General features: G+C 42.3%; 1 protein-coding gene across 9 annotated transcripts in view; it reads left to right on the top strand.

The window, feature by feature from the left end:
* LOC105489034 (pleckstrin homology and RhoGEF domain containing G1) overlaps positions 1-16,754 on the top strand; it is a 243,534-nt gene that overhangs the window by 186,314 nt on the left and 40,466 nt on the right. For all 9 annotated transcript variants that reach the window (XM_071096614.1, XM_071096610.1, XM_071096612.1 and 6 more), the window contains 3 exons: positions 1,515-1,584; positions 10,641-10,687; positions 15,471-15,621. In XM_071096614.1, the coding sequence (XP_070952715.1) occupies positions 1,515-1,584; positions 10,641-10,687; positions 15,471-15,621 (268 nt within the window). The remainder of the gene's footprint in view (positions 1-1,514; positions 1,585-10,640; positions 10,688-15,470; positions 15,622-16,754) is intronic.

A 16,754-nucleotide genomic window follows, 5' to 3' on the forward strand; every position in this document is an offset into this window, starting at 1 on the left:
TAATACTTACATAGTCTTAAAGATGTAAATTCTGACATTTAATCGAATCAAATTACATAACAGAACTAGTTGAGAAGGCTGGGCACAGTGGCTCACACTACCTAACACTTCAGGAAGATCACTTGAGCCCAGGAGGACCTGCCTGGTTGACAGAGTGAGACCCTGTCTCTAAAATTTAAAAAAAAAAAGAGAGAGAGACAATCTTAGAACTATTGAGAAGACAAAAGGGTAAGTTTGGGGAAACTGAGAAGTAAATAATATCTAAAACTGAAAAATAATGAGAACACATTATCAGCATGCTTAGAGACATGGACCTTCTTAGAGCAGAAACAGCCTAAAGAATCAGAAATGCTTCTGGGCAGTGCCCATCGAGAATGAGAAGCAGAGAACCAGAAACTGCTTGTTTTTATCATAATTCCTGTAGAACTACTTCACTTTTTATTAAATATATAACATATGGCTCATTAAAATAAACACTTAGCATAGTAAAGTGTATATTAATATAACTCATGTGGAGTGCAATTTAGAAATGTGTTAACATTTACACTAAGAATATTCTTTGACCCATCAATACCATATATAGAATTTTATCCAACAGTGTGAGATTCATTGAATTAATTATGGTACAGTCACACAATGAAGTATTATGCTGTTACTTAAAATAATGATACTCCCAGTAAAAAAAAAAAAAAAAAAAAAAAAAAGTGGGTTTACATTTGAGGAAAGGTATTTCCCTCCCCAACATATCTCTCCTTTAAAGCACTATCTCTATTATAATTTTGTATTCATTAGTGTGATATTTCATTGAATGCCTGACTCTTCCAATGGATTGGAAGCTCCATCATTAGTGTGATATTTCATTGAATGCCTGACTCTTCCAGTGGATTGGAAGCTCCATAAGACCAGAGCCACGTAGTCCCCAACCCCTAGGTCACAGACCAATACCAGTCTGTGAACTGTGCATGCGCGGGATCTAGGTTATGAGAATCTAACCATAAGTGTAATATGCTTGAATCATCCCAAAACCATCCCCACAATCCAGTCTGTGGAAGAGTTGTCTTCCACGAAACCGATCCCTGGTGCCAAAAAGGTTGGGGATCCCCGAGAGCCCATATCTCACTTTGCTCACTGATGTGTTCCTAATCCTTTACACTGTACCTGGTACCCAGGCAGCTATTTGATGTCTGAATGAGCATCAATGAGCATTCATGTAGATGATGACAAATGTCTGCAAAACTTAAAGGTAGGCAGGGCTTAGCTCTGGTGGGAGAACTACGGGTTCCACCTGGGTTTAATCCCCTGCTCCAGCATGACCTTGGGCAAGTCCCTTACATTGTATCATTGTATCATTGTAAACATTGTATCATTGGATACAATGACAGCAGGTCCTCAGTTATCCAATTATATGATTCCTTGTAAATGCCATGGAAATGTTTAAACTTTTAAATTATACGAAATATACTCACCCAGAAGACTATAATCTAATACTTCCTGGCTGTTATTTTTTTTATTAGTGAACTTCTGCAAGATTTGGAAAACTGTGAAAATGATCCTGTGGCCATAGCAGAGTGTTTTGTGTCCAAGGTAAGCAGGGTTCATCCTTCTGGGCCAACTGAGACAGATACAGAGTACAGAATTTTTCATTTTAAAGTTAAAATGACTGGTTTGTTTCATATCAGATAGAGTTAGCCACTAATCTTTCTCTGGTTTGTTTGTTTGAGTAGCAAAAATGTATTGTTCCTGGAGCCAGGGAGACGCTAATCTCGTAGTTTTTCTAGAACTTGTATAGTAACTGAATAATGTTACTCTTTGCTGGGAAAAACTTAAAGCTTGGGAGGGGACAGCCCGGAGTAGAAGAATGTTAGAAAAATAGGCCAGGCACGGTGGCTCACACCTGTAATCCCAGCACTTTGGGAAGCTGAGGCGAGCGAATCACCTGAGGTCAGGAGTTCGAGACCAGCCTGGCCAACATGGTGAAACCCCGTTTCTACTAAAAATACAAAAATTAGCCAGGTGTGGTGGCACATGCCTGTAATCCCAGCTATTCGGGAGGCTGAGGCAGGAGAATCACTTGAACCCGGGAGGTGGAGGTTGCAGTGGGAGCCGATATAATGCCATTGCACACCAGCCTGGGTGACAAGAGCAAGACTCTGTCTCAAAAGAAAAAAAAAGAAGATGAATGTTAGAAAAATATAAAACACCACTAAACTGTTTTAGTTTAGTGAAAGTGAAAGGTTAGTTTTAGTGAAAGTCCAAGAGAATCTAAATATTTTACGTATAATATATGTGGCACTAGCCTAGTCTCTGTGATTATCTTTAATATAGATAATTATCTTTTGAGGGATAGAGAGACGCAGAATTAATCTCCTGCATTTTAAAAAATGTACTCTTCCACTGTTTTCTTAAGCTGCATCAATGGTTTCAAAAAATACAAGGAAAGGATTTGACTTTCAAAGCTTAAATGACAGTGAGCTCGTGCTTTGAACTGGAATAGGAGATGGAATTCTGAAACCTACCCGGCGAGCCTTTCCTACATTACTTTCTCAGCATGCTACCTAGTATATAAAGATTCCTGTCTTGTTTAAATTATCTTAAATATTCAACAGCTTTGGAAAGCCTTTAGCAGAAATTGTTTTGCAGCAGACTTTCATGTGGTTTCTGCAGTTGTAGTTTGAAATGCACGAAGGTTTAATAAAAGTTCATGATGGCGCTCTGAGACCCACTGGGAATTAGCACTGTATTTCAAGCTCCGGAGTCGGGTGTGAACTGGGAGACGTGGTTCCAGTCTGACTTGGCTCTGGACTGTTCCACAGGGTCATTTCTGATGGCGGCAGATCCATCCGGATGGCTTCCAAACACAACACCCTGGGTTTTATTGGAGCAAAGTTCCTTAAAGGCAATCCATGGGCTCGTATATAAAACTCTCCTGACTTTGTGTGTGTGTGTTCACATGTAAAATGTTTGTGCACACACGTTTACCCATGTGTAAGCTTAAACTTACAATCCTTTTCACAGTTGCCTGTGTCAAAATTGGACAGGGATTTGAAAAAAAGAAGAAAAATGAAAGAAGGCGAAATGGGTAAAAAGATATGCTGAGTATATCAAAGGAGATATGTTAGAATAACCACAGCACATAAACAACGTAGAAGCTTTCGGAAATGTTTGGGCTTTTACTGGTAACTGTAATCACAAGTTGATTAAAGATGTTCCAGCGTATGCTTAGCTCTCGCTTAATTATTCACATAAAAGTTTGTTTATGTGCCGTGTTGCCAACTCCCAAATCTTCCTTTTCATTGTAATATTGCCAAGTTTAATTAGAAGACTGACTTGAGCACTCTGCATTTTCACATGGTAACGGGGAATCGTGAGGGAGTGCTGGGCTCAGGCACTGCCTGTCTTTCACTCAGCACCCTGACATTTAGAAGATGTTACATCTTCTGAAACACAACCAGCTGCTCAACTCTAGGGAGGAATGGAAAATTGCTTTAATTGGGAGGCCATTAATGAAAGAGGTGAAGCTGACAGTTGACTTCTGCTTTTATCTGAACCACTGGGGCCTGCACAGAGATTCATCTTTGACCTTGCTTACTGTCATGGTATGTGTAGGTTACAGAAGTCCTTATCAACAAATGGAGAACATGGTCGCTTTTTACCTGATGCTCATAGAAGAATGAACCCACAGTTCTCTCGAAGGACGGAAATTAAAGTTTCCTACTGGGCAGGCCAAACCTTCTTCCAGTAAACATTTGTCTGTTTTAGGTCCCTGGAAACACCTAGAATGGCTCACTTTGCTGCTTTTACAAACTCCACCTTCACACCCATCCCTCCTCTTGACTGGCAGCAAGGCTGACCCAGGGCAACATTTAGGAGGGAGACAAAGTCTGTCTTTAGAGCCTCAACCTCCCCTTAGCTGCCTACTCTCCCTCGTTGTGTTGTGTCTTCTTCCTTTTAGAGCCCAGGAAGTGTGTGTGCACACACACACGCATATATACACACACATATGCACACACACACACGAAAGCATGCACATGTACCACCCACTTTCTAAAATTATCCTCAAGGAAGTGTGGATATTGGATAGTCATATGATTAGCGTGAATTTAAGTCAAAGTTACCTTTCCCATATGCTATTTACATATTCAGTCTTTCTTGTAATGTCCAGTGAAAACTTCTCAGGAATCAGGGAGAGGAGGACCCTGTGGCAGAAGAAACCCTAAAATCATACATATTGCTTTACTTTGGCTCCCTATTCAATCAATATTTGAAGGACCCAGGTGCTTGATTGGTCAGCACTGATTATATCATATTTTGGCTCTTTCATAATTAAATGTCTTATTTCTGTGTCATCTCTAATTACAATTTGAAAGATTTGAAAAACTAAAAGGAATATATTTTCTTGTAATTTGTATATATTTGTATAACACATTCCCCTAAATCCTTCTAAGCAGATTTGGGGTGGCATATTTAATAAATAATGGTATCTAACTAGGAACTGTTGATTTTTATGTGAAACCGTCATTTTTAAGGTTCACAGAGCTTCACAAACCTAAGGGCAAACTTGCATTTAATTCCAATTAAGGACATATAGCTGATTTAAATCAAAACCCTCCAATTTAAAATAGGAATAGAGCCATGATATCACAAAATGCACAGAAATTCAATCGTGCGTAAGTCATGAGGTCTTATGATAGCTGGGTACAAGTAGGTTACTATATTATGCAATGTCAACCTACTTTCATTGAAACCATTGTTTTCTCATTTGTATTTTAAATGATCCTGCAGGTCCCAAATTGTAAGGAAAGTCAACTTGATATTATTCTATTCCAGGTTGAGTATAGCAAGTGGCAGGAAAGAAAAAGCAAGAAACTCAGAAAGTATGAGCCAATCAGAGAAAAGTCCCCATTTGGTACATTAGCTTGCTCACAGACCTTGGGCAAGTCACTCTGGCATTTTCATCCATGGAGCCAGAGCTGGCTTCAAGAACCCATAAGCGAACTCAGGTGCATAGAGGGGCCCAGGTAGAATCTGTAGCGATCGAGGTGTTTGCCTGGTCTCCTGGAGATGGTCATTGCTGTGTGAAATGGCAGGCCCAGGGCTGGTGGGTCTTATGCTTCTTCAGGAGAAGCTAGAAATTGAAATATTTTTTTTTTCTTCTTGAGACGGAGTTTCGCTCTTGTCGCCCACGCTGGAGTGCAATGGTGCGATCTCGGCTCACCACAACTTCCACCTCCCGAGTTCAAGCAAGTCTCCTGCCTCAGCCCTCCGAGTAGCTGGGATTACAGGCATGTGCCACCACACCCGGCTAATTTTGCATTTTTTTAGTAGAGACAGGGTTTCTCCATGTTGGTCAGGCTGGTCTTGAACTCCTGACCTCGAGTGATCCACCCGCCTCAGCCTCCCAAAGTGCTGGGATTACAGGCATGAGCCAGCGTGCCTGGTCGAAATAAAAATATTTGTATCTTTCAACTTTTAAAAGTTGGCAACAATTTAGACTTTTTAAAATAGCGTGCTTGAAAATTTGGTACAATGCTTGAAATGTTGGCAAGGCCATGGGGAAACAGACACTCTCACAACCGTAGGAAAAGAAAATGGCACGGCCCCTATGGAGAGGAATTGGGCTGTGTATCTGGCATCTGAATTCACCCTTTCACCCATCAGTCCTACATCGAGAGATCTATTCCAAGGATACACTGACAGAAATTCATGTAAGCATAATACTGTTTAATGTTTGTTACTGCAAAAGACTAGAAACAGCCAAGTCCCTAAACAAGAACCAGTTTGAATCAACTTTGGTATCCACATAATGAAGTACTGTGAAGCAATAACAGTAAAGAATATCTTGGCCGGGCATGGTGGCTCACGCCTATAATCCCAGCACTTTGGGAGACCGAGGCGGGCAGATTACCTGAGATCAGGAGTTCAAGATCAACTTGACCAACATGATGAAACCCCATCTCTACTAAAAATACAAAAAATTAACCAGGCATGGTGGCAGGCACCTGTATTACCAGCTACTAGGTAGGCTGAGGCAGAAGAATCACGTGAACACAGGAGGCGGAGGTTGCAGTGAGCTGAGATTGCGCCACTGGACTCCAAGCCTGGGCGACAGGGTAAGACTCTGTCTCAAAAAAAAAAAAAAAAAAAAATCTTTTTACACTCCTCGGGGAAGGGAGTGGATAAAAGTGTGTGTACAGCACTGTGGTTCCCAAAGTGTGGTCCTGGACCTGCAGCATCAGCGTCACTTGGGAACTTGTTAGAAATGCAGACTCCTAGGCCCTACTCCAAGACCTATTACATCAGAAACCCAGCAATCTATGTTTTAATAGGCCCTCCAGGTAATTCTGATACTCAAGTTTGAGGATCACTGGTATAACATTTGTTTATCTAGGAGATGAAAGCCTGTAAGATTAAAAATTGATAATAAAAAATAGGTTAAAAATGATTAAAAATTGATACAGGAATGGAGGGAACAGACTAGAAGGGAAAAGAATAGAGATTAGGCTTCTTTGGAGGCAGAGAGCGGTGGCTCACACCTGTAATCTCAGCACTTTGAGAGGCCGAGGTGTGTAGATCACTTGAGGCCAGGAGTTTGAGACCAGCCTGGCAAACATGACAAAACCCCATCTCTACTAAAAAATATATATATATATATAATATTTTTTAAATATAGTATCAGCTGGGCCGTAGTGAGTAGCTGGGACTACAGGTGTATGCTACCACACCCAACACATTTTTTAAAGTAGAGATAGGGTTTCGCCATGTTGGCCAGGCTGGTCTTAAACACCTGGCCTCAAGTGATCCGCCTGCCTTGGCCTCCCAAAGTGTTGGGATTATAGGCATGAGCCACCGTGCCCAGACTAAAATAAGGAAACTAAACAGAATACCATTGTTACACTTAAATAATTCCATAACATCATGAAGTTTCACCAGTCACTATTCATATTCCCTTTTTTCTTTTTAAAAGATTTTGCCTGTTTGATTTGCAAATAAAAATCACACAGAGCAGGCTGTGCGTGGTGGCTCACGCCCAGGAGGCAAAGGCTGCAGTGAACCGATATTACAACACTGCTCTGCAGCCTGGGTGACAGAGCAAGACTCCATCTCAAAAACAAACAACAACAACAACAAAAAAAAAAACACACACCACTTCCTACCTCTGTCTGCTGAGAAATCCTAGAAATGATGATTACCCTACAGCAAGAGTGTCCCTGATACCCAGATTGTGGTCTCCCAACACTGTTTCCTGCCAGAAGGAATAGGGACTCCATGAAGAATGACTGTAGGGCACGAAATATACACGATAGTCTGGAACATCTTGTCACACCAGGAAACAAGCTACAAAACACCATAGGCCAGGTCATGAATGCTCAAGAAGGGGCTCCTACTAGCCAAAAACGGGATAATTTGAGCATCAGTGAAGATAATTAACTGAAAACAATGAAAACTCATTAAATAGGCCCATATTAATGAATTTGCAGTGATATTAAAACACCAAATTGATCACATTTGCATGATACTGGAGAATCAGTGCATTATTTTGAAAATTAAAGGAAAGAATTGGCTGGGTGTGGTAGCTTATGCATGTAATCCATTACGCTTTGGGAGGCTGAGTCAGGGGGATCACTTGAGCCCAGAAGTTTGAGACCAGCCTGGGCAACATAGCAAGACCCTGTTTCCATAAAAAAGTTTAAAACTTAGCCAGAGGTGGTGGCATGCCTGTGGTCCCAGATACTCTGGAGGCTGGGGTGGGAGGATCACTTGAGCCCAGGAGGTTGTGGCTGAAATGAACCATGACAACACCTCTGTACTCTAGCATGGGTGACAGAGCAAGATCCTGTCTTGAAAAGGAAAGAATTAAGCATTTATTCTGCCTTTCCCATACAAACCATAAACTGCAGAGTAACCAAGAGTTAATATAAGGAGGTTCTATTTTTGGAAAGATTCCAGCTAATAAATAAGGAATAAAGTATTAGAAATACCACCATTTTCCAAACCCTAATAAATTAATAGATCTAGCCAATAAGTACCAATGGTTGTTAGCATCACAGAAGAGAGACAACCAGACTTTATGTCCATTGGACTTCCCGATTCCATTAGACTTCCATTGTACTTCCATTAGAGGAAGCACAAAATAGCCACTGGTGTATCGTGCCAAAGTATGGAACCTAAATCTGAGCAAGTCTCTACTAAACCAGTACGACTATAATGGACAGGGCATATTAAATGAAACCAGGCTGGGCGTGGTGGCTCACGCCTGTAATCCCAGCACTTTGGGATGCCAAGGTGGGTGGATCACTTGAGGTCAGGAGTTCAAGACCTGCCTGGCCAACATGGGGAAACCCCGTCTCCACTAAAAATGCAAAAGTTAGCCAGGTGTGGTGACGCATTCCTGTAATCCCTGCTACTTGAGAGGGTGAGGCAGGAGAATCAGTTGAACCTGGGAGGCAGAGGCTGCAGTGAGCCAAAATCATGCCACTGCACTCCAGCCTGGGCAACAGAGTGAGAATCCATCTCAAAAACATAAATAACAAGGAAACTCTAAGGATGTCATCAGTAATACTGGAACTGGGGCTGTGCAGCACAACAGTATGGTTTCTTCAACTCACTTGCAAAAGGAAGAAAAATAGGGGAGAACTGAAAGCTTAAAAGAGACTATTAAAGAGATAGCAACCATTTGTTCTCTGTGATTTTTATTTATTTTTATTTTTTTTAAAAGACAATCTCACTCTATCGCCCAGGCTGGAGTGCAGTGGCGCGATCTCGGCTCACTACAAGCTCCGCCTTCCGGGTTCACGCCATTCTCCCGCTTCAGCCTCCCGAGTAGCTGGGACTACAGGCGCCCACCACCACACCTGGCTAATTTTCTGTATTTTTAGTAGAGATGGCATTTCACCGTGTTAGCCAGGATGGTCTCAATCTCCTAACCTCGTGATCCACCTGCCGTGATCCCAAAGTGCTGGGATTACAGGCGTGAGCCACCAGGCCCGGACTGCTCTGTGTGATTTTTATTTGCAAATCAAACAGGCAAAATCTTTTAAAAAGAAAAAAGGGAATATGAATAGTGACTGGTGAAACTTCATGATGTTATGGAATTATTTAAGTGTAACAATGGTATTCTGTTTAGTTTCCTTATTTTAGTCTGGGCACGGTGGCTCATGCCTATAATCCCAACACTTTGGGAGGCCAAGGCAGGCGGATCACTTGAGGCCAGGCGTTCAAGACCAGCCTGGCCAACATGGCGAAACCCTATCTCTACTAAAAATTCAAAAAATGTGTTGGGTGTGGTAGCATACACCTGTAGTCCCAGCTACTCAGGAGGCTGAAGCAGGAGAATTGCTTGAACCCAGGAGGCAGAGGTTGCAGTGAGCCGAGATCACACCACTGCACTCCAGCCGGGGCAACAAGTGAGACTGCGTCTCAAAAAATAAAATAAAGTCCTTATTTTAGAGATACATGTTAAACTATTTACAAGCAAAATGATGTCTAGAATTTAATTCAGGATGATGGGGAAGCAGGGGAGTGGCGGGGGACAGAGACAAGGAGTTAATGATTATTGAGGTTGGACAATGGAAACTTGGGGATTCATTATACCATTCTCTCTACTTGAAACTTTCCATTAAAAAAAAGTTTAACCTAATTCCAGTTGAAGTTAACAGGAAGGATTCTAAGTACAGATTTTAGAATTTTAAAAAATTAAAGCATTAAAGCTGCCAGAAAAATAGGCACTTAGAGTCACATGTGAATCTAGCATTAAGTGGTCTAAAAAGTAAAAGAAAGTAAAAGTTAAAAAAAATTGCAGAATATGAAACCCCACCAAAATAATCTGTGGCTCTTTTTCAAAATATAATTTCAAGGCCAAGCATAGTGACTCATGCCTGTAATCCCAGCACTTTGAGAAGCTGAGGCGGGCGGATAACTGGAGACCAGGAATTAGAGACAAGCCTGGCCAACATAGCGAAACCCCATCTTTACTAAAAATACAAAAAATTAGCTGGGCGTTGTGACATGCCTGTAATCTCAGCTACTCGGGAGGCTGAAGCACAAGAATTGCTTGTACTGGGGAGGTGGAGACAGAGGCTACAGTGAGCAGAGATCGTGCCGTTGCACTCCAGCCTAGGCAACAGAGCGAGACTCCATCTCAAAAAAAAAAAAAGTAATTTTATTTTAGATTTTGCAAGAGCTAGGAATTCATTGGCCTTGAATTAGTTATTCTGACTGACGGTCTTACCATCAAAAGTTCCGGCCACTTCCTCTCCCTGTCTACATACCTCTTTTCTTTGAGAGTCTAGGAAAAAATTGTGAAAGACATTGAAATCCACCAAAGTCGGGCATGGTGGCGCGTTCCTGTAATCCCAGCTACTCGGGAGACTGAGGCAGGATAATCACTTGAACCGGGGAGGCGGAAATTGCTGTGAGCCAAGATCATGCCACTGCACTCCAGCCTGGCCAACGAGAGCGAAACTCCGCCTCAAAAAAAAAAAATAAATAAATAAATAAATAAATATATATATATATATATATATATATATATATATATATATGTAGAAATGTCAAGGCCCAAATGCTATTTCTTTTTATTGTTTTCAAATGAATGTGTCTGTGCTTTGTTTCCTATAAAAATGTCTTCTGTTTCCTTGCAGAGTGAAGAGTTCCACATTTATACCCAGTATTGCACTAACTATCCAAGGTATGGATCAAGAATGGGACAAGAGTACTTTTGCTCACTTTCACATTGTTTCAAGTCAGCTGGTGCAGTACACATGGTTGTTAGGTGTTCTGTGCCTGGCCTTGTGCTGAATAATATGGGAAGAATGCAAAACGTGCTGAGAACAGATTATAGGGGTACCCAGATATGGATCCATCTGGGCTTTGGGGCTCCCTGCAGAGCCAGTGTGGGGAAAAATTGAAAAAGTCTATGGAGAAACCAAAAAGGTGACTAGGTATCTCCAAAAGGAAACTAAGCAAGCTGTCGCATCAGGGTAAGTCTTGCCTGCTAGCTAGCCCTTTTCTGTGTGTGTCATGTTTTTAAGAATTTTGGAAACATTGCTGATGAGTTTTTATAATCTAGGTGGGGAGAGAACAGGTTCTATTTTTTCCAAATAAATTTTACGAACTATATAAGTTTAAGGGAGTTCAGAGGAAGGACAGATCATCATAAGCCTAGATGAGAAGAGGGGCTTCATCATCTCGCCTGGGTTGTTGGTTCAGTTTTTCTTGCATTGGAAATCAATGTCACAAGGGCCGTGTAGGAAGCATCCTTGGACAATGTATTGACCATTTCAGTAAGAGAGTTGGGCCTAAGATGATGGGCTACAACTGTAGGAATTTCTTTTTTTTCTCCAGAAGACATTTATTGGGCCCTTACTAATTCCTAAGCACTGTACTAAATGCTGTACATACAAAATACTAAATTTAACTTTTCAAAGCAATCCAGAGACATTGAGGGATTTTTTTTTTTAAAGCAGAGCACCCATCCCAGTGCCTGGCCCCTCCTAGGTTCTTCATAAGTGCTAGTTCATCATCATCCCTGCCCCTTCCCCATTTCATGGATGAAGTAACTGAGGCTCTGCTAGGTAAGGTGATTCTCTGAGGGGTGCATAGCTGATGAATGCCCCAACCTGGATTTGAACCAGGGTTTCTTCTCCAACTTCTAAGACCTCGTGCTACTATGAATATGTCCTTGTAAAAGTTGCTGAAACTGTGATTCTCCCCCTGCCTTTTTATTTTCCTTTTTTTCCACATGATTAGCAGACTTTGAGTTATGGATTGTTTCGTTTTGTTTTTTTGAGACAGTCTCACTCCACCACCCAGGCTGGAGTGCAGTGGCGCGATCTCAGCTCACTGCAACCTCTACCTTTGGGTTCAAGCGATTCTCCTACCTCAACCTCCTGAGTAGATGCAATTATACCGTGCCCTGCCAGACTTTGAGTTATCTTAAGGACCAGCCAGGAAGAAGAGCGCTAGGGAGACTTTACACATTCTGTAGCCAGTCTTGGTAGACAGGTCCCTGATGATAAAGTGGATGGTGGGATCCACCTAGAAGAGAAGCCAACAGGCTGAGCCCTGAGTGTTACTTCTGGAAGGAAGAACAAATAGGTCCCCTGCTCCCCACTGTCAGGAGTAACCTCGGAAAGCCAGTGTAGATTAAAGACTCCCAGGATGTTGCTGCATGTGGTGGCATGCATCTGTAGTCCTACAGCTACTCAAGAGTCTGGGGCAGGAGGATAGCTTGAGCCCGGGAGTTTGAGGCTACAGTGAGCTATTATCGCACCACTGCACTGCAGCCCAGGCAACAGAGCAAGATCCTATATCTTAAAGACCCAAGAAGCAGCCAGGTCCAGGGACTTATGCCTGTAATCCTAGCACTTTGGGAGACCAAGGCAGGCAGATCACCTGGGGTCAGGAGTTCGAGACCAACCTGGGCAACATGGCAGAAGCCCGTCTCTACTAAAAATACAAAAATCAGCTAGGCGCGGTGGCACATGCCTATAATCCCAGCTACTTGGGACGCTAAGGCAGGAGAATCCCTTGAACCTAGGAGGCGGAGGTTGCAGTGAACTGAGATCACACCACTGCACTCCAGCCTTGTTGACAGAGAAAGAAAGACTCTGTCTTAAAAAAAAAAAAAAAAAAAAAAAAACCTGAGAAGCCAGAAGTTCAGAGGCTCAACTTACTCATGGCAAATATTTTCCCTTGGAGGATCCTTGCTTTCCCCAGTTTCCCCTAAAAAAACAAAACAAAAAATAAATAAATAGACCCACGTGCATATTAGAACATTTACTTCCTTATCTGTAGACCCACCCATAGTTAATTTACATGGTTTCACTTAAGCAATTTTCTCTCTTAAAGGATTTGTTTCCATCTTAATGCTGAAAATATCAGGAGGTTGCAGGATGCCCCAGCTAAATCCCATGATTGTAAACCAAAAGCCAGCTTGCCTCATACCCTAACTCAGAGGGGTCACAGAATCGGCCCTCAACTTCTCCACAAAACTTCTTCCTCAGGGAAGGAATAAACGTTCAGATTCTGAAGAATCAACAAAGTTCCGGACCCAATTATGAGAATCTAAAACGATACAGGAGCTTGTTTGGGGAATTATGTTTGTGTAAATTTCATTATAAACATATCATTTGAAGAAATAACTTCTTAATTTAAACTTCCAAAATTGCAAATTCAGAAGATTTTGTGATTTACTAAGAAGAGTACAAAATAAAAACAGCCTCTCTATATACGCTAGGCTGCCTCAGAGCCAGGGAAAAGGCAAAATCATTTGCCCAAGGACATTTTTAAGAGCTTGTCATTCATGGAGCACTGTCCCAAGCCTGGTGTAAGTTGGCAGGAAATAGCAAACAATACCCTTGCCTTCAAGCAGTTTCTATTCTTTTGAAGGTCAGATGCAACTAAATGCCATGGTGAAAGAGCACGTTCTGGAAGATCAAATAAATATAAATTAACACAGGACAAACTCAGTAATGTGTAATAAAAGCTCAAGGTTAAGGATAATTTTCTGGAGAAAGTTGTCTTTTTTTGGAGTTAGAGGCTCGCTCTGTCGCCCAGGCTGGAGTGCATTGGTGTGATCTCAGCTCACTGCAACCTTTGCCTCCCAGGTTCAAGCAATTCTCTTGCCGCAGCCTCCCAAGTAGCTGGGATTACAGGCACGTGCCACCACACCCATCTAATTTTTGTATTTTTAGGAGAGATGGGGTTTCACCATGTTGGCCAAGCTGGTCTCGAACTCCTGATCTCAAGCGATCCACCGCCTCGGCCTTCCAAAGTGCTGGTATTACAGGCATGAGCCACCGTGCCTGGTGAGACAGGTGTCTTTAAAAAAAAAAAAAAAAAAATTGAGTCTGACTCTGAAGAAACATGTTAGCAGAGAGGTACTCAAAAGTTGTTCTCAGTGAAGAAGACATGTCCATTTCTTGCCCAATTGTGTGGTTTTCATATTCATGGAGAAATATTTTAACTTGTCTGCTTGTATCCAATCAGTTTGCTCTCTGAGACCCGAAGTTCCTTTCTCCCACTTAACAAGCCAAAAGTGCCAGGTATTTCAGCCCATCTGACAATTTTCCTTCCCCCTTTGGAGCCAGGCTGATATTAAATGTCGCAGGCACATCTTGACAGTGTCCACTATCTTCATACCAGTCACACCTCAGTGATTTTACTGTGAAGAGACACAAGCTCCCACACTCTGTTCCCCAGGGAGGGGCTCAAACCCGGCCAGGTCCTTGTCCTCAGATGCCTGCCTGTGCCCAAGACTTCCAGGAACCTGGAGCTCAGCGTACTTCTAATTTGTTGGAGGTTTTTACCCTTAAGCAAGAGCCCAAGCCTTTAGGTGGCCAAAGGGCTACAGAGCAGCCGATTCTGACTCTAAAGAACCTTAGAAGCGTTCCTAGGTTACATGATGGAGTTTTGAAATCTTGACTCAAGGGGAAAATAAATCAGTGTGAATAGATTTTTCTCAAAGTAGATTGGCACAAAAGGGATTCTAATGGTTTAATTATGAAACTTCCATTTAACTTTTTCACAGCCTTATTTTGTTGTTTGGCTCTATCTGATTTTCTCAATTAATCCTGAAAATGTTACTGACTTAGGGAGAAAAGGGCTGAAATTATTTCCACCTGCTTCCTTCTACATTTTGAGAACAAAAGATTTTTAATTTACGTGTGTGTGACTGCACAAGCCATTAGCTTGCTTTGTGATATGAGCATTGTTTCAACCATTGCCTTAAGATGTTTTGGGGCTGTCTATGCCCAGAACCTCGGGGGGATCTGGGCTGAAGGAATTCTAACCGACTGTTGGAACACCCTGATCTGAGGTGCACTCTATCGGAGCAAGACTCTCTGGCTTTCCCAGAAGCTGTATTATATGTAAGGATAACAATTTGGAGGTGGAAAGGGAGACCTGTTCGAAGATTCCCCCAAGGGAAGAGATCTCTAAGGAAGGCCACCACATAGGGTCACAGTCTGTGCATCATATAAAAGGGGCCGGCAGAGGGGGTGATAAATGCTCTGACAGGGGGCTGGATCTCCTAGCAGGAAGGAACTCCTTTTTCTTAGTAGAAAGAAAGTCTGCCTAGTCTTTATAATCTAACCTGTGGAAATGGAATACAGACGTGCCGTGTGAGCACTGTACAGAGATACCCAGATAGGGCACAGCTAGGGGCTAAAATCCCACTCATTTTGCCAAGCCATGGGCCCTGGCACAAGGCTGCGTCTCCTAGAAAGAAGGAACTTGTTCCTTAGAAGCCATGAGTCCAGGGTGCCACTGCCACTGGGTCCAGTGCCTTTTTCTAATTCACCCGCCCAGAGGGACCCCTTTCTCCAGTTCACCTAAAGGCGTGCTGATCTGGCTGCAGCTCTGGAACTACCCTACCCATTTTAGAGCATTTACACTTGTAATGGCATTTAAAACTTGAATATCCACATAAAGCATTACAATTTAGATAAAAACATGGATTCTTCCTGCAGATCCGTGGCTGTGCTAACAGAGTGCATGAGGAACAAGATACTGGCCAAATTCTTCAGGGAACGTCAGGAAACTCTGAAGCACTCGCTGCCTCTGGGGTCCTATCTCTTGAAACCAGTGCAGCGGATTCTCAAGTATCATCTCCTTCTGCATGTAAGTTTCTGCCTGGCGTGAGCACTTTCCAGGGGATGGGAGTTTTGTGTGTATATATTAAGTTTGGTGGAAAATACCAGAAAATGCTGTGGACATATGGAAACATTTCCACACTCATATTTCACAACTGACTAATCTGCTTTGAGGATTTGGAGATATTTATATTCTAGGCCCGTAGCCCCATTGACAACAGCCAAGAGAAGAGATTAATCTTAGCTCTGATTCTGATGGGGCTTAGGAGTGCCTCGCCCTGTGCACTGACAGTTTCAGGCAGGGAGCTATCATGCAAATGGAAAATAGATTTTGTAATGTTTCCATCAGCCCCGATTCAGTAGGCAATTGGAAAGGAAAGCTATTTGTCATAGATTGGCTTTTGTATGGAGAGCAAGGAGAAGGGGCTAAAAAGGGAGAGAACAGATGAGCAGAGTCATAAGTAACCTCCACGCTGGGCTTAGCATCACTTCAGGTGTCTCTCCTCTTATATTATTTTCCACTACTTTTACAAAATTCAAGAAGGCTTTAGAAACAAAGATAATCATATCTCTTAAATTGTTTTTCCTTTTCTTTTCTTTTTTTTTTTTTTTTTTTTTTTTTTCTTGAGACAGGGTCTGGCTCTGTTGCCCAGGCTGGCATGCAGTGGTGTAATCACAGATCACTACAACTTCCGCCTCCTGGGCTCAAGCAGTCCTCCTACCTCAGCACCCTGAGTAGCTGGGACTCCAGGTGTGCACCACCATGCCCGGCTAATTTTTTTGTATTTTTGGTAGAGATAGAATGTCACCATGTTGCCCAGCCTGGTCTCAAACTCCTGAGCTCAAGCAATCCTCCTGCCTCAGTCTCCCAAAGTGCTGGGATTACAGACGTGAGCCACCACGCCTGGCCTCAAATTCTTATTTCTTACCCTCCAAAACAGTTGATGCGAATGAAAAAAAAAAAAAAAAAAAAGACCTATGATAGTAGGTAATTTTCATTCTGTAAGTAGGGCTTGCTTGCTTTTGTAGCAGGAGAAAGACAGTACAGTGGAGTGGTTAGGAACAGGGCTCTGGGAAAGACTGCCTGGGTCTAAATCTTATCAATTGCCCACATTCACTGTGACTCACAGGCATTTGATAAAAATAAGCTATTGTTTTTTA

Source organism: Macaca nemestrina, chromosome 5 (assembly GCF_043159975.1).
Source record: "Macaca nemestrina isolate mMacNem1 chromosome 5, mMacNem.hap1, whole genome shotgun sequence".
Lineage (NCBI taxonomy): Eukaryota > Metazoa > Chordata > Mammalia > Primates > Cercopithecidae > Macaca > Macaca nemestrina.